Source organism: Drosophila miranda, chromosome 4 (genome assembly GCF_003369915.1).
Source record: "Drosophila miranda strain MSH22 chromosome 4, D.miranda_PacBio2.1, whole genome shotgun sequence".
NCBI classification, from domain to species: domain Eukaryota; kingdom Metazoa; phylum Arthropoda; class Insecta; order Diptera; family Drosophilidae; genus Drosophila; species Drosophila miranda.
The window spans coordinates 9792074-9815007 of NC_046677.1; the positions used below are offsets into that span (position 1 = coordinate 9792074).

At 40.0% G+C, this 22934-nt stretch overlaps 1 protein-coding gene and 1 long non-coding RNA gene across 11 annotated transcripts in view; one reads left to right on the top strand and one right to left on the bottom strand.

The window, feature by feature from the left end:
* LOC108162108 (tyrosine-protein phosphatase Lar) overlaps window positions 1-22934 on the top strand; it is a 160694-nt gene that overhangs the window by 82104 nt on the left and 55656 nt on the right. For all 8 annotated transcript variants that reach the window (XM_033393463.1, XM_033393464.1, XM_033393466.1 and 5 more), the window contains one exon: window positions 66-227. In XM_033393463.1, the coding sequence (XP_033249354.1) occupies window positions 66-227 (162 nt within the window). The remainder of the gene's footprint in view (window positions 1-65; window positions 228-22934) is intronic.
* Window positions 7947-8998, bottom strand: LOC108162112. 3 transcript variants are annotated; one of them, XR_001775540.2, is made up of 3 exons: window positions 8465-8998; window positions 8244-8407; window positions 7947-8184 (listed from the first exon to the last, which is right to left on the bottom strand). It is a non-coding gene; the product is annotated as an uncharacterized LOC108162112 (long non-coding RNA). The 3 variants fall into 3 exon arrangements; XR_004472950.1 differs by having other exon boundaries at window positions 8244-8382; window positions 8465-8996; XR_001775539.2 differs by having other exon boundaries at window positions 8244-8392; window positions 8465-8993.

The window sequence follows — 22934 nt, forward strand, 5'->3', positions numbered from 1 at the left end:
TATACACACACATATGCATGTGTATATGCAAAACCCCCCCACTTAACGGAATGTGCTCTACGCAGGAACACAATCTCGTTATACGGTGCTGGAGCAGCCCGGCGGGATATCCATATTACGGATTGAGCCAGTGCGAGCGGGCCGTGATGATGCCCCCTACGAGTGTGTGGCGGAGAACGGTGTGGGCGATGCCGTTTCCGCAGATGCAACTTTAACCATCTATGAAGGTAAGTGCCATGCTGCTATCGATATTTCTCCTTACGGCTAAGCTGAGCCCATCATCAACATCATCAAACGGTGGTTATTATACCCATTGGGCACAAGGATTGGAAAGGGGTATATGGTGTGGGAGATACCAGACGAAACAGAGGACTTTGAGGACTCTGAACAGGAACTACATTACACGTATATGCCTCAGGGATGCAGAAACGGATCTAAAGAAGGAATACAAAATTAGGGCTATTATTCTATGATCTGGATGTGGAGGAAAGGTTTTAGAAATGGGGAAGTTTTCTACAAGAACAGTTCGAATATATTGATATATTGATAAATCCCAAATAGATTATATTCCATTGAGTGCACAAATCAATAATTTTAAAGGGAATCCTATAGTCCGAAGATCATCGAAATGCTTCCTACTTGTTTATAGCTGGAAACTGCAGCTTCCTAATTGAACTCCACTCGACGGGTGGTGCGGTGGAGCCGCAGCAGTCAAGGGCTTTTGGGTGACTGGCGCTGAAGGGGGTGTAGGAGGTGGCGTGTGATAGAGCGACATCAAAAGTTTCGGTTTTAGTATGCGACGCAATGTAAACGAAGTTCATACATTGATTTTGAATTAAAACTGGGTAAAGAACTTGGCGTAAATGCTAAACTTTCGCCCCCACCCCCAAAACCCTACGAGTCTCCTCCCCCGAGGGAGGGGAGGGGAGCTCTTGGGGTGGGATGGGGTGCTCTGCTCGAAAGTTATTTGCCAGCTTGTTTGTGTGGCTTAAATTACTTGCCAAAATTTACTTTTGCTTATTTACAACTGTGCAAAGGATAAAGTTTTTTGGTCTCTCTCTAAGCCTAATCAAGTCTGTGCCAGAGAGGAAACGGATGGGAATATCGAGAGGGTGGCTGCAGGAGGGAGCCTGCACTGAGGATAGTCCTGGCAATTGAACTAATTTGCTTAAACTGAGAGCATGGCCGAAGTATTTATAAATTTCCTACTCGTTTTTCTTCCACAAATTATAAACAGCAGCAAGCAGCCAGAAAGTTCAATAACAAAAATCTCTGGGAAAATGGGGGGAGGGGGGGAAATTTACAACTTTTAATGAGATTAAAGCAGCAAATTATTTGGTAAATCAACTCCAATACAAAATGCATATTGATCGATACGCTCTGTGGGTATTTGAGCTCATTTAAAAGGGATTCCCGGAAAGGGAGACTAATTAGGAGACTTTGATTGGGGTATTGGCCTGCAATTAGAAGCCTTTTGAATTGAATACTTTCTATATCTTCCTGTAAGTTCGGTATTAACCCAATAAATACTTTTAATTCGATTCCTTTCCTCTTTAAAAGTATGAACTCTTTTTCTGTTACCTTGGCCTGCCTTTTCGACTCCACGTGTCTGTGGCGGCACAACTTTTACCTTCATTCCCATGGTTGTTAGTCCTTTGGCTAAACTACACTAATTACTTCCCCTCGTAAGGGTCTGTGCCCCCTCCCTCCTGCCGTACTTTTTGAGCCTATCAACGACGCTTTGCTCGTTGCAAGCTGCCACAAATCAAATGCACACCAATTACGTGGCGCCAGAGTGCACAAAGAGCATAATCAACTCGCATAATTAACAACTAAAAATGCAAACGTTGCCACCAGCCACCTTCCACCAATCCAACAGGCACCGCATAAAAAGACTAAGTGAGCGAGATAGCAAGGGGCTGTAGTGTAGAGTGTGTATCAAACAGGAATATGCTCGTTTTTTACTCTTTTTTGATGCGGTGTTATGGGGCTTTAATGGAGGGTTGTGCTGCCCAGAAGTTAAAAGAACATTTAGATACTAGATAATCAAAAAAAAGCAGATACAGATTCAGATAACCAAGAACTAAGAAGAGATTTTTTTTATTTAATTTATTATCTATATAATATTTTATCTTGTAGAGAGGAGAATATTAATTTTATTTTAATATAGTTTTTAATAATTTTTTTGTTTTAAATGTACGCATGAAATTTCTTCAAATGAATCAATTTTGTATTTATTTTTCTAAATTAAATATTAATTAATTTATTGTTTTATAATAATTTGTATATATATATTTTTTAATTTTTTAATTAATTATACAATTATACAATATTTATTAATTTTATAGAGATGCGAAATTGATCTTTTTATTATTATTATTTTTTGTTTACTTGTTTTATATTTAACACGTGGTAGAAAACATATAGCTTCCCATATGAAAAGCTCCTCTTTGAGAAAATAAAGGAATATCCCTTACATCAGTCTCTACTATTTCCAAGGGCGCAGAATGGTGTTCTGATAACCAGAGACCTGCCTTGTAGAGTATCTCCATGTTCGACTATTAAATCCCCAACGCACCTTCTTGTTTTGGTTCCTGGCTTTCACCTGATGATGGCCCTCCGCTGTTGCTGCAATTTTCACACATTTTGTGGTTCCCTTTGGCGGCCTCATAAACAACCAACAAACAACTGGCTAAAACAGCGGCAACAGCAATAAGAACAACTAGTGGAACTAGTAGAACAACTATAATAAAGCCCGCTAAAATAGCTCGCAGACAGTACTAAATTATAAGTTAGAGCTGTAACTCCTAGGAGTCCCTCTCTCTCTCGGTGGCAAAAGTAGTGCACATTACTCATACGCCGCGTACATAAATTTAACCGAAGGCCCCAGCCTTTTGGATACGTAATTATTTTCCGTTTACAAAATGTCTGCCCGAAACACCCACTGGAGGATCTGTTCGAGGGATAAATGTAGAAATAATAAACAGATACGGGGAAACCGAAAATTGCCTTAAAAATGTATAACTTCTGTGTACAACTTCAGCCAAAGAGATTTATTATCACACAGTCCTGTGCTGTGCTTGTGGTGTGTCTGCGCCGCTTCCTAAAACCTCATTTGCTTTGGCACTTAATTAAAATTTTGTATTCCATCATAGGAACAGGGAGGGAGAGAGGGAGAGAGTCCTCGTATTCCTAGAAGGACTATGAAGAGTGGGCGAGCACAACATTTAGCCAGAGATTTCATCCGAAAAAACATGACCGCTAGCCACAGATAACACAGTCACACAGCGATGAGCAGAAAGTTCTCTGAGGGGCACCACCAAAAAGAAGTCCTATGAAAGGCTAACCCGAATAGGACCTCTCTCAGGACGCATCTACGGAATGGACTCCTCTGAGGGGTTATCTACGAGTAGGACTCTGACTGGGGCACTAGTACGACTGGGTAATAGGAAAATAATAATGCAGCTAGCAAATGGGAAGACACAGCATTATAATAAATACACCAAATAGAAAAACCCAGAGAGAGGGCGAGAGAGTGAGAGCAGATGAGGAACGGATGAACATCGGAGTAGAACGCAAAAAAAGAGCAACAAAAATTATCGCTAGCAATAAATTTAGTCAAAGCGTGCAGAGAACAGAAGCAATCAGCCAACAAATTGTAAACAGTAAATTTTACTAGCCAAAGGGTGAGGTCCCACAGATACACTGAGGGAACAAGGTTATATGCAGATGAAATAGGACTCCAAAATATTATTAAAAGGTCTTGAAAGATAATTGAAATTTCTGAAATTTGGAAGATTGAGTGAGAAATCGGAATCAAAGATTGAAAAAAGATTATAGTGGGTAGAAAAGACCAAAAATGTATTAACGGAAAATGGTATTCATTGAAATGTTAACAATTATCGAATCTGGATATGCTTGATCCTTTTTAAATTAAATAAAAGATACTAGCACAGAATTACCATGGGACCGAAGGTTTGTAGGGCTGTGATTTTTGGATAGAAAAAACCTTTTGGTTGTTAAGCGATGATCTACCAAATTTTAGAACTGTATACTGTGAAATTTCCTATATTCCACCAACGATTTTTTACTTAATAGATCACTTGTTAGATCATTAAGTGACCTTTATCATTAAGTCTTATCTTTTTTTAGTCATTGTCTACATTCATTCTACAGTACGCTAAAGGGTACCCAAAGACCATATAGGGAAAGTTTTTGGTTAGTAAAAGACATTGATTGGTTATTCCTTGTGAATGGATTCTTTTATAGACCTTTGGTTCAGAAGATTTAGGTAAAAAGGAGGGTTGTCTATTACCAGAAGCAATGATTCTTTTTGCAACCCTTTCATTTGGATTTCCAATGTGAATTTCTCTTTTAAGTATATGTTTCTCTCAGTGTAACAGACTGGTAGCAAGCCACATTATCACTAAATCGCTGGGACTAACGCAGTCAGTTAGTTAAACGTTTAGCCCATAAATACACACACATACATTCACACACACACACAAAAACAGAAGCAAAAGCAAAAGAAACGCAGGATTCGTGGGCGGAGAGGATGCTGCTGCTGCTGCGGCAGTGTCCCGCCTCCGGTAGGGAAATTTATACGCACCATGAAGAAGCGCCACAGAACTAATCTTTATTTCGATATTTGCATAAAAAACAAACATGTCAAAAAATATATAAGAATCCGGTGCATGCGGTTTTGTTTCCAGTTTTTATGAGGAGGTGGTGGAGGTGGAGGAGGAGTCGTGGGTGTGGAGTGCATAAAAGTGCAAAGGCAGAAAGGATTTACTGCATTTACCACACGCCTCCTTGAAGATATCCCTACGGGGAGACAGAGTCACGTTACTTGCAGGTGTTGCAAGTGCAATCTATTCTGGGGCTGGGGGTTGGGGGCTGGCAGTGTGTGGCAGACACAGTGGTGTCGGGTGTTGTGGCAAGGTGTAATAAGAGCACACACCTACGGACACACGGACGCACACATACAAACACACACACATTCATCTCTGTGGCAAGTGTTTTTGATCCTCGCTCTCGCTGCTTTAGCCTGTTGAGAATTTTGATTAAAAATGCTTTCACGTGAAACTCGAACGTGCCTCAGCGATGCCACGATGGGTGGGACGCTGGATGGCGGGGATACTCCTCTGCATATGTGGGCTGGCGGCGGGCAGCGAGTCGGCTCTTTATTGGCATTTGGGGTGGCGCTTTTCCACGCTTTCCCGCGTGCGTAAAGGCGTACGTGTGTGTGTGTGTGTGTGAAAATTTTTACATTGAGATTTATCACACCCAAAAACAACAACATACGGGCAAAAAAAGGGTGGAAGTTTTAACCGGATCGCGTGAAAGGGCGAACAGCAAAAAGGTAGGAGAGGAAAAAAGTTATGCCAAAAGGAATTACAAAAATATATATATATAAACTTGCCACATGCTGGGGAAATTAATTGCCAAGGTCCTGCTGCTGGCTGCTGCCATAGATAGGTAAAGTAGTCTCTATATATAGTTTGTATATATCTGAAGAATTTCTTAACGTTTACCGGTTTAATTTTGAATTGTTGAATGTGGTTTAACAGGAAACTTACACATTTACAAAATTTTATTTATTATAAATTATACAAATATAAAATTGAAATCCGCAATTTTAAAAGTAAAAATATTGACAATTCGATTAATCTCTGGTATTTTTGAATAAAATATTAAATTGAATACTATTTTATTTATTTCATTATTTGCTAAAGGGTTTATTTGAGTCGCTTTAAAAATGTTCCGTACTAAAAACAAGGATTGTTCAATGAATTTATGGTATTTTGTATATTAATTTACATTATTTGCTGTTTATCTGAGTTTATTCATTATAATTAATTTGAATCTGCAATTTTTTTATCTTAAAGTATGTATAATTCGATTAATTTGCTGTATATTTTTTGATAGTATTTACCAGAAAGCTAGTTTCTTTTGCATTTATTCATTGGAAATCTTTAGCAAATATACAAAAATATAGAAGCGTGCTCCCCCGAATCATACAAATTTTCTACACCTAAACTATCGGTATTTCGATTAATGTATGATATTTTTAATAGAAAACTCTCTTTATTTTATTGATTAAAACGAATTTCTAATGTAAAGCCTCTGATTCATGAATTCAATAACTTTCTTAAATTTTTCGACCCCTTTTTTCAATTAATTTGCATAAGAAAAACTCCACTTCTTTGGGTTTCGTTGAAACATCTTTAATCAGAACCCTAAATCTTGCAATATTTGTAGCCCCCCGTGTTGATATTTTGTCTAGACAACAAAAACAATAACAACAGCAGCACAAACGGCAACACCCGCCACTCTGCTAATGAAAACCTCTTGCTTAACCGAAAAACCGAATTTGCTTTTCGGTGCAAATTGCAATAAAATCATCTGGAAGCCAATCTGCGATGCCACAGAGAGGCTTGGAGTGGCATGGAGCGGTGCGGAATGGCGCGGCGCGCTAAAACACAAAACCCAAAACAATTTGCTTTTAAATTTGCCTGCCAAAAACCATTTTACCACCTCTAAAAGCAGGCAATCTTCTATCCTTTCTCCGCAACAAAACAATATGCCCCGTCGACGGGCGGAGGCGCAAATAAATTTCATTAATTGCCAGCCAAAAAAGGAGCCGCCAGGCGGATGGCATCGCTCTGCGGCACAGAGTCGGAGCCGGAGCCGGAGCCAGAGCCAGAGCCCCAGCTCGGGAGGAGGAGACAGAGAGAAAGGCATTCATTAATCTCACTTTATAGTAATAAGCGGCTTTGCTGGTTACGGTTACGTTCTCTCTTTTTTGTGGTGGTGCCCCAAACGGAGTCGGGAGTCCGCGCTGGCGGACCATTAGTTGAGCTTGATTAAAACGGCGTTGGACTATGCCGCTGGTAGCTGGACGCTGGACGCTGGATGCTGTGCCTCCGTCTGCTCCTCCTCCTGCACTTGTTGCAAAGTCAAATGGCATGGGAAAACTTCATCCTTGGCTTTTCGGTTCGCCCGCCCGCTGTGTGCCTGCTTCCCTGCCCACCACACATAGTAGACAAACATTGACAATACACTGGGCCGCATTTAACTGGCCAACGGCATCGACCACACAGCCATCCACAGCACAGCACACAGGACTCTGGGTCTCCACGATCCACGTTCCACGTTCACGTCCTCATCCTTTCGACCCTTGGCACCGTTTGCGGTTCGCCTAAAAAGTCATATTAATAATGAAAATTCTACAGTAGCGAAAAGTTTAAATGGGCGAAATTTTGCAGAGTAGCTGCAGCACCAGCAACAGCAGCAGCAGCCGCCCTGCAGCAATGCAGCTGTGGCGGCGTCAAGCTGTGCCACGGCATAAGGGATCCAAGAGTCCTGGACCCGAGCACCCCCTTTATACAATGAAGTGTGGTATGTGTTTGAAAGTTATTGGTCTCTCTGAGAGAAAGAGAGCTGTTTGTGTTTAATATATGACAAAAGTCTGGAACTTAAAGCAGAAGGAACTAAGGGAAACAAAAGCCACTAAATTGGGATTATATTGCAGTTCAAAAAAGAGGAATAATAATTGGGAATAATTAAAAATACAAACTATAGACATTCTTTGAGTTTTAATTAAGGTATAATTACAACATTCGGGAGTTTTGATTCTTTTTTTTTTGGCACTTTTGATGACCCAAAACACGCTTTCTTGAGGAAAAAAGCATTACATAAATTTTTTTATAGATTTAAATATGAAAAAAAGAGTTTTTTACAAGAATTTTAAAGGATTTTGACTAAAAAAAATAGTTTTATAAACTTTTCTGTACTATACGTAAACGCTCAGTGATGCCAAATGGCAAAATATTATAATTAACAGTATAAAAAAAAAATAATAAAAAATGGGTGTAATAAAAACACTCCAGAAGCATCGGACACAACGGAACAGAAGGCAGGAGAAAGACTTTGTTGGACAACAAGTTTCCAATATTATCCGTATCTTTATTTGTACTATATTTAGGGACACAACTCCCATATTTCCAAACTCCTATGTAATCAAATAATTATTTACATATCGCTATTTAGGTTTTTCTTCCGTTGATGATATAAAATCCGATCAGAACAGCTTCTAAATATCACATTTTCAGTCGCGAGAATACTTCAGCTCTATAAGTGGGAAAGGAGTAGGGCATGCCTCGTTGAAAACCATGTCGTATGCTGTGAAATATGATTTTTTTTTTGATTTGTCTCTCATTCTACTATTTGTTTAAACTCACGTGGCAAATTTAATTCCTTTTTCCTGCAAAGTTCATAAAGGTACTACCTCTTAATACCTTAGATGAAGCCTCAATCGCACAAAGAGCCTTTTCCGGAAAATTGCATTCTTTGTTGTCACAGATAGAAGTGTAGCTAAAACTATTGACCCCTAACGCGCCCAATGCTTGAACGTAGCAGAGAAAAGTTACTAATATTAAAAAATGAATGCTTTCAAACTCACCAGTTAGGGAAGGAATCAAGAGGACCCTCATGAGGATGCTTCGACGTCGGTATATGCCCATAGTATGAATATTTTTAGGTATCATGCAATTTTTATTAATCTTTAATTTTGCATGCAGTTATATTAAATTTCAGTTTTCATTAGCAGATATATTTGTTTGGTTGTGTGTTCAAAATCTTGAATTGTCCATTCACTGCGCGTTTAGTGTGACCACCTCTTCATAGCAAACAGCTGATAATCAGTTGTAAGAGAAATTGGGCAAATAGGTAAACGGAAAATATAAGGTATAGAAGCGCAGACAACAATAGTCAGCCTACTTAATCGTTACAATATCATAAACTAACATTTAATGCCCTAACTTATGCAATAACAGCAATAAATTATGGCGCGGACTGTAAAGGAGAGGGAATGCTCTTCAAATTTGAAACCAATTAAATGCTCAACCCACTCGCTTCGCGTGGCGCACATTTCACTTAATATGATTTGTGCTGCCAAAAAGCCATAAAGTGCCGCAGCTAAATTGCAAAAATATATCAAAAACTAGCCGCCATATATACATATATTCCACATGTGTGTGTATGTGTGTGACTGTGAGGGTTGGGAACGTTGCGTGTGACGTAAATATCAAACGTCGTCGTCTTAAATCGTTGACTGCCATAGAAGTACTACAATATACTCGTAATGCAGCCATGAAACCAGAAAATTCTCATCAGAAAATGATTGGAAAATTGAGGGAAAAGCGAGCGAGCGAGCGAAAAGCTAAGCAAAGAATAGGCTTACGAGTAAGGGAAACCTATATTTGGAGATTAGCCAAGTTTATTTCTGAATAATACATGAAAAATGTAGGTGGCGGGAAGAGAGAATTTATTTTGCTCTGTGCTCTGTGCCTCATTGGCTTTCGTTCGATTTCATTCGATTTTTCTTCTTCTAATATATACGCAAAATGCATTTGAAATTCATCAGAAGAAGGTAGCAGCATCTAGCGGGATACTCACATGACAAGTCAATATCTGGCTTGCCCCACTTCGGGGCAGGCAGGCGGGCGGGTAGGAAGACAGGCAGGCAGCCTTTTCCAATCATCCTAGCAAGTGCAAGTCAGTCCCTCTGGCCCCCCACTCCCTTCCTGTCTCTCTTCCGGTCTCTATATATTTTTTGGTTTGGTATTAAAGTCTCAAATGTAATGACGTTAAATAAAATTGGAAGCGACTTAAAAAAATTGAACTTTTATTGGAGCATCAGAAAATGAAAAATAAATATATGAAAAGTGAAAATGCAATCTTGACTAAAAGTTTTACATGCAATATACACGAGTATTCTCTTAAGCTTCAGCTTGCCTCTTTTCGTGGCAAGTTCATCATAAAAACAGCCAAAAACGATGTGCAACACGCTGTCCTAGAAGGACAGGAGGAGTCCTGCAACAAAAATGATGATGAGAGACCATTTTTGACGCATTGCAGTGTGTGTTATATATAAAAGAAACGAGTAACTTTCACATGTGAAGGAAAAACTATCTCAAGAAGAAGTGTGTCATGTAGCTGCAGTTTTGGAATGGCTTTTGCACAAGGTGTAAGATTGCCTAGATAAATCATCAGAGACACCCATTTATAGTCGAATTTGTAGGGCTATTAAAATGAAGATGTGGGTGAAGAGGCATTTGATCCTAGAACAAGGTTTATGAAGGCAATTAAGCTAAGAAACGTAACTATTCTTCATGCTCTCACCATCAGGTTTTTTCCATTGAATTAACCTCCAAAAATAGAGCACTTTTCAAGCCAGTCATCAGAGCTGTCGCTAGTCCCCCATTCCGTTTCTACTTGTCCGACTCATTAAGGTGATTAGCAGAACTTTCAGATATTCGCCGGTTTGTCCCAGTTCTCTCAACATTGGACTGCTTTTCCACTGTCAACTTATTTCAACATCCATTTTCCGCTCTACTTGAAACTTTAATGCCTCTCCACCGCTCACTGAATTCCTCTATTTTTGCAGCAGTCATACATATATAATAACTAGAACTCCCCTCCCCCCCATAAGCAGGCAATGTTTGTTTATTATTCGTACAGCCGCGCATCGCGATGCATCGGGGGGATACAACGATAGAAGGAGAAAAAAAGAGAGAACCCGAGACCCTGGGAACAGAGAATATTTCTTAAAGCAAACTTTTGTGGCCGCGGCTTTTGTTTGTGTGTTTGGCTTTGGCTTTTTTCCTTTGGCTGTTTTTCCTCTCTCTTTGTTTGGGAAACTGCATTTCCCAGTTCTTTGTTATTCAGCGGCAGCAGCTGCAGCCGGAGAGCGGGAATAGAGCGGGAATAGAGACCCCAAACAATGCCGTAAATGAAGTCCTCGTGGTGTGGTCTCTTGTGATATTTTGCGGTTATATTTTGGATTTCTAAATAATAAATGCATTTCCACAACACGCACACATACACAGGCACATACGTGTCATGCACTGAGGGGAAAAGTGGGAAATATATACCATAATATAATTAGAGTTCTTGAGCGTGCAGAATAAAGCAAATTGAGCTATCATGTTTTTGTATTATTTTAGAATTTTTAAATCCTAAGAAACGTAAAGTTGTTTAGAGAAAAGGTTGTGGCTTCTACAATTTTAGATTTTTGGGGTTGCAATTTTCATAAATGATATGTAAAACCATTATCTTTCTGAATGCCAAAATTCATTAGAATTGGATAATTCATACCCTGAAATATGGTTTTAGAAACTATAAGGAATATATACCAAAAATTAATTCGAGTTCTCCATAATCTTAATCACATTTTAGGAGAGTTGCCGAATTGGATCTATCAAATATTGTATATATATTTCTGTGACTCCTACGCGGATGAAATCTCTTACTCAAAATCCTTTGTAGAACCATTATCTATTTTTTAGCCATACAAATGCTGATGTTCCTTCCCTCTTTTATCTCTCAGTGTAAACTTTTCATTGGGTGGAAAAGTGGAAGATGGGTCTGGGTAAAATTTCATTTGCTCATTTCGTGTTTCGTGAAATATTTTGCACTTCAACAGTCAAATGCCTACAACTTAATCAAACATATTTCATCATGCCACCGCGATGGATGTCTGGGGGTTGGGCCGGCGGTGGGGCTTGCTGGAAAATTAGGTGTGGGGGGTGCTATTACACGGGGTGGAGGCAGGGACATACATATACACCTTGTCGTGCTCCTGACATGACTTGACATACGATGCCACTTACGATATGTCTTTGTTTTCCTTTTGTTTCATTCGAGTTTTCCTTTCGGTTTCGGTTTTCCTTTCCTCACTTTGTGTATTTGTTTGTTCTTCTGGGCCTGCCTGCCGTTTGCCGCTTGCCGTTTGATATCTCAACTTTCGGGTGGCGCGTGGCTTTGGCTTTGGCTTTGGCGACACTTGCCGCATTGTAAATCGTGTGGCACACTCTCTTATCAGCGACAGAGACAGACAAGGGGACCTTCGACTTGTCACAGGGTATCACCTTGCCCCCCACCACCCCAATCGGGGTCGCTCCCGCTCTCTCCTTCTGTTTATTTATTTATTTTTTTTCATTACATGTGTAACAAAGTCTTGCATTTGCTTTGAGCTTTGAGCTTGTCGCACATTAAAAACAAAACCAACAGAAAAAAAATGTACATACATTTGGCGAACATGAACAATTTTGTGTGCTACTCCTCTGGTGGGTATGCGCTTCAAAAGAAGGGTATTCTGGTGTGTCGACGACACAAAAGGAAGCATTTTGAACTCTATACAAATTATGAAAAGAAATTCTCTAGAATGGAATCAATTGGTGAGCGAAAAAAACTAAATAAAGGGGCGCTTTAGATCGATTTTTACAAATCGATATTTTTAAAGACCTTAAAACATTTATCTTTCACAAAAAACCTACAAATTGAAGTGTATCTAAACCTTCGGCTCTGTTTTTGATTTTATTTGTTTGATTTATTTATTTTGGTTCCATTTGTTTTACTTTTTTGAAGCACACGCTTTTCTGCAGCCAAAAAGTTTTCACTTATCTGTCATGTGGAGTTGGGTTTTGTGTGTGTCAGAGGACAGGACTCTGTGCTCTGTGCTGTGTGTGTTTGTGAATGAAGCAGGAGGTCATCCTTTGTCAGGCATTTGACATGTGGCATAAATCGCGTAAAAAACAATTGCAGAACGAGTGCAGATGCTTTGAAAAATTATTTTGCGGGGCTTGTCAGAGATACGAGGATGTTAAAAAGCCGGCAATAAGTCATGGACCCCAAAACAGAGCGAAAGGCAAACCCAGAAATATATCTCACTGAAATATTATACTTCCCGGCCTATAGATGGATCCATCTTGGCGCTTAATTAATAATATGCGGGATTTTTCGAAAGGAAATGGGAGCTGTGGCTTAGCTTTTTCTAGAAAATGTATACGGGGGAAAAGTCAACCCGTCCTAAACATTTTGGTTTATCGACTGAAGACATGTTATCACCGAAAAGCCCTCCCCCTTAAAGGCAGGGTCCGTAAACATTGTGTTTAACCGGCATTTCCTCTCATAGTTTATCACTTATTCTTGCCGCTCAAATAATTTTAGCTTAGCTCATCGATTCGCTTCGCCTTCGACCTTTTCTCTACTTGTTAGCCAAAGTGTTGGGAGCTCAATGAGGCATGCAAAGGGCTGCCCCACAGATTGACCAACAGAGCTGCAGAAAAGGAAAATGAGAAAAAACGGGGCGGCTGGCAAAGGGCAGACCTATCCAAATGTCGCTCTGCTTATCACATATGAAATATCACATAAACTAAATGTCAAAGCCCACAGAAAGGTTGCCAGGTTTCGATCCCCCGAAGGGACTTTTACTCCTATGATTTACGATGCTGTGCGAGTATTTCTGTTTCTTTTTTGTTAATGCAAAAATCATTGTTAAAAAGTTAATCATTTGCTGGTTTTGTTTTTTTGTTTTCCCTCTACTTTTTTTACGATGAAAAATGGTCTAAACAAGTGACTGAAGTTTCATTAAAAAACGCCCAAGCGAAAGGGAATCCGGAGAATGCTCAACACTTACACAGTCAATTGCACAAATCCTGGCCAAGGATTCTCGGGGCTCTCTCGATTATAATTTAATCTAGTGTGGTATGTGTGACAAAAACGCGTCTCTCGGAGAAAGAGAGACTCTGCGACGTGACGCACAAAACATTACCATTTTTCACATGATGTTCGCTACAGAAGCAGCAGCCACCCGGTAGCATCTGTCATTCAACTGAAACAGAGAAAAGCTGTGGAAATAGGCGAGGGTATGGCATATGAGATACCTAGTAGTGCTCTAGAGATGAAAGTAAGGGTAATATTTGCAAGATATTATTACAGCGGTAGGAGAGGAAATGGTAAAAGAATAATGCTGAAATTTATTTATTTATCAAATTTTTCTATGCTCCATAGAATCTCCATATCCAATGCATCAAATGAAAGCGAAATATCTCTAAAAGTATAGCTTCTAGGACCATTCTTAGAATTTCTTTAATGTTAAGGCGAAGTGTTAGCATTCTCCCTATCACCCAATGAATTAAAGATAAAACCTGAACAAGCAATAGTCCCATATAGCTATATCTTGGGCAAGAATTTATACAGTATAGACCGTCTCATACGCCTCTCTCTTTCGTCACATTCACCCCATGGAAAACAATACACCCTTGTAGCCCTTCCAGTACCCTCGTATACTCGTATAAGGGACTAGAACGAAATAGAAGTGTCTGTCATTTTTATAAATAACATTTCTCCTCGCTCTGCACCTAGTACGAGGATATGCAGAGCAGAGGCCAGCATAGAGAGAGATACAGTGGGGGTTGTGGGGGCAGTGGGGGCACAGCATCTGTGTCATTGTCACAGTAGATCTTAAAATAAATTTCGAAAATTCTCTAGTATCATAACACTGCCGCCTGGCCTGCCGCATACTTTCAGGGGCCCGAGCAAATATTTTTCGGTGCCAATAAATCCTGCTGCCTGCTGCCTACTGCCCTGGCTGTAATTAAAGTAATTGCAAATGGAATTTTCCTCCTTGAAGGTGGCGATTAAGCCATTTATGCCAACGGCAGCGGAAAAATGTTAAGCACTTCTTTTCCTGGTGCCTGAACTTGAATTCGTGTGAGTCTGTGTGTGCGAGAGAGCGAGCGAGGGGGTTCCTTCTGGCTCTGGGCTAATTAAAGCATTTTGGTTAAGGGTAAACATCAGCAAACGGAAATTTCGTAGTGGAATGTGCCCAAATGATGATGTTTATAGGGGGGATATTTTCGGGTCAGCAAAATGTCTGGGAGGTTCTCCTCCTAACATGTGAATTGTGGCCTCAAGAGGCTTTTCTTTGGAGCTTTTCTTTGAGGGGGGTTGGCTTTGGTGTCTAATGAAGCTTATACATGAAAATGCAATCAAAAAAATATGCACAGATGGAGATTTCTCTGCCGTTTCGGAATGCCCAACTTCGATGGCCCTAATGGTGTCTTTAATGGTTCCAAAAGTGCTGGAAAATTACAGATTTTCATATAACTCTTACTCATCCATCATCTAGCCAGCAAACACATTTTTCTAGGACAGGTTCACTGCTTAATTGCTGGAACAACAAGCCAGGAAAATGTTTTTAAAGCTACCAATCGACTGTGAGACTTTCCTTTGTCCACAAAATAGTATTTTACCGGGAACCATCAGCAAAAATGGTTCCTTTGATTAGTTTTTTCTTTAATAATTTGTTTATTTATTTTGTACAGTTTTTCTATATATAATTTTTTTTAAGTTTTAAAGTTTCAAAATTCCTGATATTAATTTCTCCTTGCCTTAAAAACCTTTGCTCGTCTAAAAACACAGGGTATTCTCTATGAAGAACGTCGGAACTGGCGTTTAAAATCCTTCCGCTCATTATAAAATGCAGTGCAGAACATTAACCACATCTGCTGGCGGTGGTGGGTGGGCGGTGGTCGCTATCGCTGGTGTTGTGTCCCAGGCTGCTCCTCCTCCTTCCGCTCATATGGTGGCCACACAGAGCCAGGACTCTGCCAGACACACACACATTGTGCTTTTCATAATTTTTCCCGCACACAATGCAACGTTACTAGCCTTGAGCTACTGCTGCCTCCTTCCCCGTTCCTCCTGAATGTGCTCCTGTTCCTGGTGCTAGTGCTCCTCCTTCTGCTAGTGTTCCTCCCTCTATTGCTGCTGCTCCTCCTCGTCGTACTGCTGCTTTGCCTCACATGTGCTGCCTCTTTTCCATCGCCATCTTTTGCTTACAATTAACCTCAAAAATGAGTTTCCATTAAAAATGCCCCACAGTCATCGATGTCTGTGTGTGCGTGTTTGTGTGTGTCTGTGTGTGCCACTCTCTTCTGCTGTCGTTGCATTGTTGTGCTCTGTAGCTCTGGCTGTCGCTGTCGCTGTAGCTGTAGCTGTCTGTGGCCCATTCCCTTCTTGCAACTTGCCACAGCAACGGCGACAACAACTTTACGACAGCGCCACGTGACGTATGTTGAGCTGTCAGTTGTGTTTAATGTTCTGCATAGTTATTTCTTCCCTTCTTTTGCTTCTTTTCGTACTCTATTTTTGCTTACTTCTGCTTTTACCTTCAGCACAGGGAATGATGTGTTTAGGAGGACAGAGAGAGAGAGAGAGTCCCTGGTGGTTCTCTTAATTGGGAACTAAAAAAGTCAAATGGCCTGGGAATATCCTCCATCATTGGAATAAATATTGGAGTACTTTTAGGGTATATCTCTTTGGGTTTCCTTTAAAAAAATGATATTAAAACCTTGCATCCCTCACTTTGCCACACCATATTTCTCTTTTACTTTGTTTTTGCCACATTTATCTTTTATCTATTTGGAATTTGTGCAATTTCCTTGTGCAAATGTCCATCGCATTAATAATTTCAACGCCATTCGTCTCGGCGAATGGTCATTCGGGGTCATGGGTCAGGGCACAGAAAAACAATTAGACACTTGATCGCACTAATTGCTTGGACATTAATACTATTGATTGCCCCTCGAATGCTTTAGAGAGGACTTGCATGCACCCACAGGGAGAAGAAGAAGGATGTGTGTGTGTGGTTCTGTGCTGTGCTGTGCTTCTGTTACGACCACGTTTTGTGGCAAAGGCAAAGTCTTGACCACTTTGAAATTGAATTTTAAATTAATAAACGTTGCGGTTGCATCAAGAATTACAAATTTATATGCATCGTCGTCCTTTCGTTTGTTCATTTCGTCGTTTCGTTGTTCTTCTCGCTCTGGAGAGCGGTTCCTGCCGCTGCCGCTGCCGCCGCCGCCTTCACCGCGTTCCCAGGTTTCCATTGTGGGCCCCAAATCTATGCACATTTTTTTGTGTGTTGGCCAGACCGCACTCCTGCTCCTGTTCTTCACTCCTTCATTCTTTTCCATCTTGATTTTGTTGCCTTTTGTGCGCATACCCTGTAACCACAGGTATGTACGTATGTAAATTGGGGTGTGATGGAATGTTGGAGGCAGAAGGTACTCGTAGTAGACAACAGTTAGTAGAATCGGTGGACATTGCTATACAATTGTTGAGAAGAAAAGGCTACACGGATTGCCTTATGCAATTATGGAAAACAATGATCTCTTTAATCTAAAGGTACATATATATAAAGAGAAGGAAAAGGGTATTTATATTTGTATCTAAATAATATTTAAATGACCTAATAATCTCCTATACGAGAATTTCTCTATAAAAGGGTTTTTGAGACCTTTTTAAATAAAGATAAATAAAGGCATTCACTTAAAACAGGCACTGGAATTTTCTTTCTACTTCCAAGAATCATTCCTTACTAGTTTTTGAAGTGACATCTTATCGTCCTTTATGAAAAATAACAATCTAAAACCAGATCCAGTGAAAACTCTATAAAAAATCTCGAAAATTCCCTTTACCTATACTTTTATAAGAATCGTATGATAGAGTTTTCCTCCCAATTTCTGTAACCTACGCAGCTTTACAGGGTACCCTTTGACTCAATTTAAACCCCCCAGTGATTCCTTTTTTTCTGGCTTGCATATAAATCTTGGTTTTTGGCCGACTGCTCTTTCTTGGCCCACAACCCCAGCGCCAACCCCTTGCATGCAGTTTGTCCTGCCTTTTGGCCAGCGGCTTCTTGTATTTCTTTTCTATCGTTCACTTTTCTCTCTCTCTTTTATTCTATTCTTTTTCGACGATTTCTTTTCTGTACGTTTTTTGTTGCCATGTTTTGCTTTTGTGGTTTTAATTCTATTTTCGCTATAAATTGTTTCGGTACGCTAACATTTTACAAGGCGTCCAGAGGGTGCTTCACAGTTCCGTGGCTGCTGCTCCTGCTACGCCTGCTGCTGGCTGCACAGTCCCGTATCCTGTCCGGTTTGTGGCTGCATCCGTGTCCGTGTCCATGTCCTGGCGGCTCTGGCATGCAACTAATTACATTTGCATATCTATGGCAAAAGCGGGAAATGCGGCTTGCCGATATATTTTGCTGGCCTAAAATAAAGATCTTTATGCCCGCTGCAGAGGCAACCAACGTCAAGCAAATCGTCAGAATCTCCGACTCGACTCGGCTCGACTGTCGCCGCAATCAGCATAATTATAAACTTATTTTGAATAGTTTTACGCATTCGCTTTATGGGTAAATAATAAGAGAAAAGAAAACAAGAAGGAGACAGGAAGTTTTTGATACCCTGGGTGAGGGTAAGACTATGAAAAGTATATTACTATAGTCTTTAGATTTGTAGAAACTTTCGCTGAGGGAAGGAATATTCAAATGGAACTGCAATCCCCATTCAAAACTCAATAATATACCGATCAGATATCGATGAACTATATCTACTGGAAATGGTATAGTTTTCTCCGATTTTCATGAGAAGTAAGGGAGTGTTTCCCACCAAAACTATAAGATATATTCATGTATTTTAAGTGGTTCCAAATTCTTTGCTCTCTGCAGCAAAAAGTTAGAGTGTGACCATAATTTCAGTGATGGAAAAACATTCTATATTTTCTCTTTTTAGTGTCGTAAATGCCTTATTCTCCTCTGCCTTTTCAAGGGTATCCAAAAACTTTGTCCATTGCCCAGCAAGCAGGCAATTAGTAATGCACTTGTCCAACCGAACTCTGGGATAGTGATTGCCAGATAATGATGATGATGGAAACTCCCCCCAAGGAACTCCTCATCTCGGCTCATCTTCAACTGGTTTCTGGTTCTGACTCTGTCATTCGGACACGCCCCCATGCACGAGTGCCCCTCTGTTGATGCTGACTGCTTCTGCTTTTCTGTGTTAATTAGTTCATAATTAATAAAAGAACTCGACTTTCTTTCTGTCTCTTTGATTGCCTCCAAGCGTTTCTTTTGTGTGTGTGTTTGTGTACGGTTTTTAATTAAATGTTTGCCATTTGCCAGGCTCTAGCTCTTCCGACGCCGCTCTCTCCCTCTCTCTCTCTGGCAATAATTCGATAAATCGAAAGCAAATATGAAGTGCTGGGAAAAGCAGTTGATTGTGACTCCCATTAATCGAGTAATTTTTTAATAAATCCCTTTAGGATTATATTTATGTTTCTAACCTCTTCTCTCTCTCTTTCGTATGAATTTCCATAAATTACAGATTTATTAGTCCATCAACATGTTCCATCACGATCTATTACGTTTATTTGTTATTAATTTTGCTTCCAAATTGATTAAATGAGAGGCTTCCACACAAACAAACAGACAGGAATATATAATTAACAAACACAAAGACAGACACATAGAACCCATGACATATGTGCTGCGCCACAGGAAACGGAAAAGCTAACCCCCCCACGCGCGCACATGGCAGACCCCTAACGCATTTGGGGTCCGAGGAGTCGTCTCTGTCTCCGTCTCTGTTTCCCCTGACACATATGCAACCCAAAAACGCGGGCCACGAAAATTAATAAAGCTAAAAGCATGCTACCAATAATGTTTATAAATTTAATTATGTAAATGTCTGGGCCATAAAAAAATAACAGAAAAAGAATCAGGGAAGCAGGGAAACAGGGAAACCGGGAAAAACAAGAAAAAAATGTTAATAGATGTCAAACACAAATTGAAATGCAAACGTAACGTAAAAACATTCATACATGCGAGAATACAGAATATAAATACATATTAAATGAAGCTCTGGAGGTAAAACTTATAGCGAAAGAGCTAGTAGTACCAGGGATATCCCGCAAAAAACCCCATACATCGATAAGAACTGAAGAGAGGGGATGAGCTCGGCTGCCAGCCTGCCTGGCAGCATGAAAATATTTGACTCGCATATGAAATTAATTAAATTTCCCATTTTCCACACGTTTTTTCCACGGCGCTGTCAGTTGAACATTAAATGTCCTTTGCTTTATGGTCGTTACTTTACCTTCACTCTATAGCGGCAGGATCTCGCCCTCTCCTCTGTCTTTTCCTGAACTCCCACACCGTCACCCTCTCCCTCATCCCTCACCCTGTGGTTCTGTTTCACTCTTTTTATTTGTCAGTTTTTTACATATAGTATTATTTGTTGTTTTGTTTTATTTTTTTTTGTTGCATTTCCGTTTGGTTATTAGTTTTTTGTACAACATTTCCGTGGCACTTTTTTATGTATGCCATATGGATGGAGTCTCACTCTCTCTCTCACTCACTCTCTCTTGTTAAATGGAATTCAAGTTCGGGAGTTGGGTTTTTCAGTAGTTTGGTATTGTTATGATGTTACTGTCTTCATTTAAGTGTTAATTAAAGATGGTGGAAAGAAGAATTAGGACTAAAATATTTGGTTCGATTAGAGATGATTTAGGCAGTACTTTTTGGGAAAGGAAAGGGAAGTAAAGCCTGGAAACTCAGGAGACATTATAGATAGTTCTAGATAGTCTTTATTTATGGATAATTACATTCATTTAAAGCTGACTGTGTATTGTATTTTCTAGGAAAAGAGGCAATCTTTAATATTGATAAAAGACCATTTATAGAATTCTTTCCTGTTTTGAACATGCCAATGCTAAAAAAAATCGTTATACCTAATGGAAATAATATATATCTCCAGATAATATTAATTTCCAAATAATTCTCTTCCAAAAGAGTGAATATTCCCAAATAATATTGATTTCTAGTCGATTCTTTAAGCTGAGATACAGTTCTGGAACTATGAGAAATCATTCCAGCACAGATTTCATTCCAACAGACTGCTGTGGGGATTATCAGAGATATATAAAAAGTGCAAGCATTCCGTGGCATACTTTTGTTGGGTTGCAATCATTTTTTATGCAGACAGATCCAGTGAGAGCTGGAGCTGCCGTAACTGTTGTCATATGTCAAAGTGCAAAAGGTAGTTGCCATTATTTTTGCCCCCTCGCCCAGCACAAGCCACAAACCAGCCATGCCCATCGTTCCCGACTACATTGTGTGTGCTTTTTATGAGCATATTTGCAATAAATAATATATATAGTACGTACTATACCGCCGGATGGAGAGACAGTGGCAGAGAGGCCCGCAGGCCTCGCAGAGAATGGCAATGAGAAGTGGGTGGTATGGGGTGTGGTTGTAGGGGGCGGAGGGGGAGGGAAAGACAGCCACTCAATTATATGGTGGTGCTGTGTTCTGTTCTGTCCAACGTTTATTACAAAATGTAATTATGCAACTTAATGCAAGTTCATTTCAATGTTTAACATTCCATTTACATATGAAAGATTTAATGCTGCCTGTCCCGTCCCGTCCGTCCCGAATGGGTACAAAAATGCCAACGAATTGAAAATTACATTGCAAACACACAATTCTCTACCAGCAGCGGGAGATGAGGGAAATCAGAGAACGGAAGAGATGGGGAGAGGCGCAGGACAACAACCGTAACAAAGGGCCAATTAAAGGGCTAACAATGTGCGTACCGGCACACACACGCACACACACACACACACACACACAGAGACACAGTGGAAGAAAAGTTTTTTAATTATAAGTTTAAATTCAAAAACATTTAAGCTTTTTCTCCCAAAAAGCAATGTGTGCGTGTCCATATTCCCGGGTACGTGTGTGGCGGCCGGTGAATAAAAGTCTGTTTGTTGGCCCATAAAAGTGTGCTATAAAATGCTGCACAAACACGGCCTGCGGATGTGCAATGGTAGTGGTAGCGATAGATTGTTGCTGTAGCTGTAGTTGCGCTTAATGGCCGGCATTGTTAATTGCGTAGCATAAATCTGTGCAGCAGGCAGCCGTCGTCGTCGCTGTGGCACATCTCGTTTGTGTGGCAATGCCAGTGGCACCGCCACGCCGCTCTATACACTTTATATATATTTTATAACCTTCGCTGCTGTCGCTGTCGCTGCCGCTGCCGTTGCCGCTGCCTCTCCTGTCTCTGCCTCATATACCCTCCTGCCAATTGACCGATCCGATCCGACCACCTTTGACATGAAGCATACAAAAGGCTTTCTCTTTTATTGTACCCTGGGTATGGAGGGTATGATGATTCGGAGCAGGTGTTTGCCAGCGACAAAGAGAGGCATTCCTTTCATGGTCTCCTGGTTGGAAGCTATTTCTCCTTATTTTCCTTATTTTTGATGCAAAAAAGAATATCATTGTAGCTTCCATATAAAACAAAATAAAACCCTACCAATTTCGCGAAGGTATCCATAGCGTCTATACCTTTTACTGTCTCTTTACCCATTTGTTCTGTATTTTATTTTTCTTTAACAACAAACACAAATATAGTATAAAGCAGACAAATGTATGAGGAAACCCAGTAGCATGTTACATGTAATTAATTTCAAATTATTTATACATGAACGCCCAGCAAGAGGATGCTCCGGAGCATCCAGAAGGCTAACAAAAGCAACACAAAAAAAAAAAGCAGGAAAAGAAAACAAATTTTTGTGTGTGCTGTGTGGCACAGCCTGCGGTGTTTATGCCACATATCCTGTGTCGTCCCACTGTGTATGTCTGTTTGGCTCAATTAAATAGCCCTCTCATCCAAACGTAAAAGCAGCAAAACAGTTAATAAAACTACTGCAATTGCGTAGCAGGGAAAAACTACCTTTTTTAGTGGTAATATTAGCCGTATAAAAAGTACACACTTTCCGATGAGAATTTCCATACATTTTTGCTGTGTAATTAAATGCGGCACATGAAAAAGTAGGAACATATTCATTTGGAAGAATGGAAAATTAATGGAGAGGGGTACCAGGCATTGCAAATTTCATTCTTCGACTCCATACAGCTATAAAAGCATTTTTTATGGCATTAAACACGTTGAGAATCAATTTCTTAAGGCCAGACTTTTCACCTTTTCATTTATGTGTCTTTATATTCCATGCAGACACTTTTGTACGGCTTTAAACAGCTTAAGAATTAACTTTTTATGCCCGACTTCACATCAGAGAAACCCTTTTCTTGACTTTCGTTGTGTCAATGTTGGAGAAATTGTATTAGAAATTGAATACATGCCTAAAAGTATGCAGTGAAAAGCAAGGCTTAGACAACTTTCAATTATTCTACAACAAAATTGTCTTATAATAATTAATATGTGAATTCAATC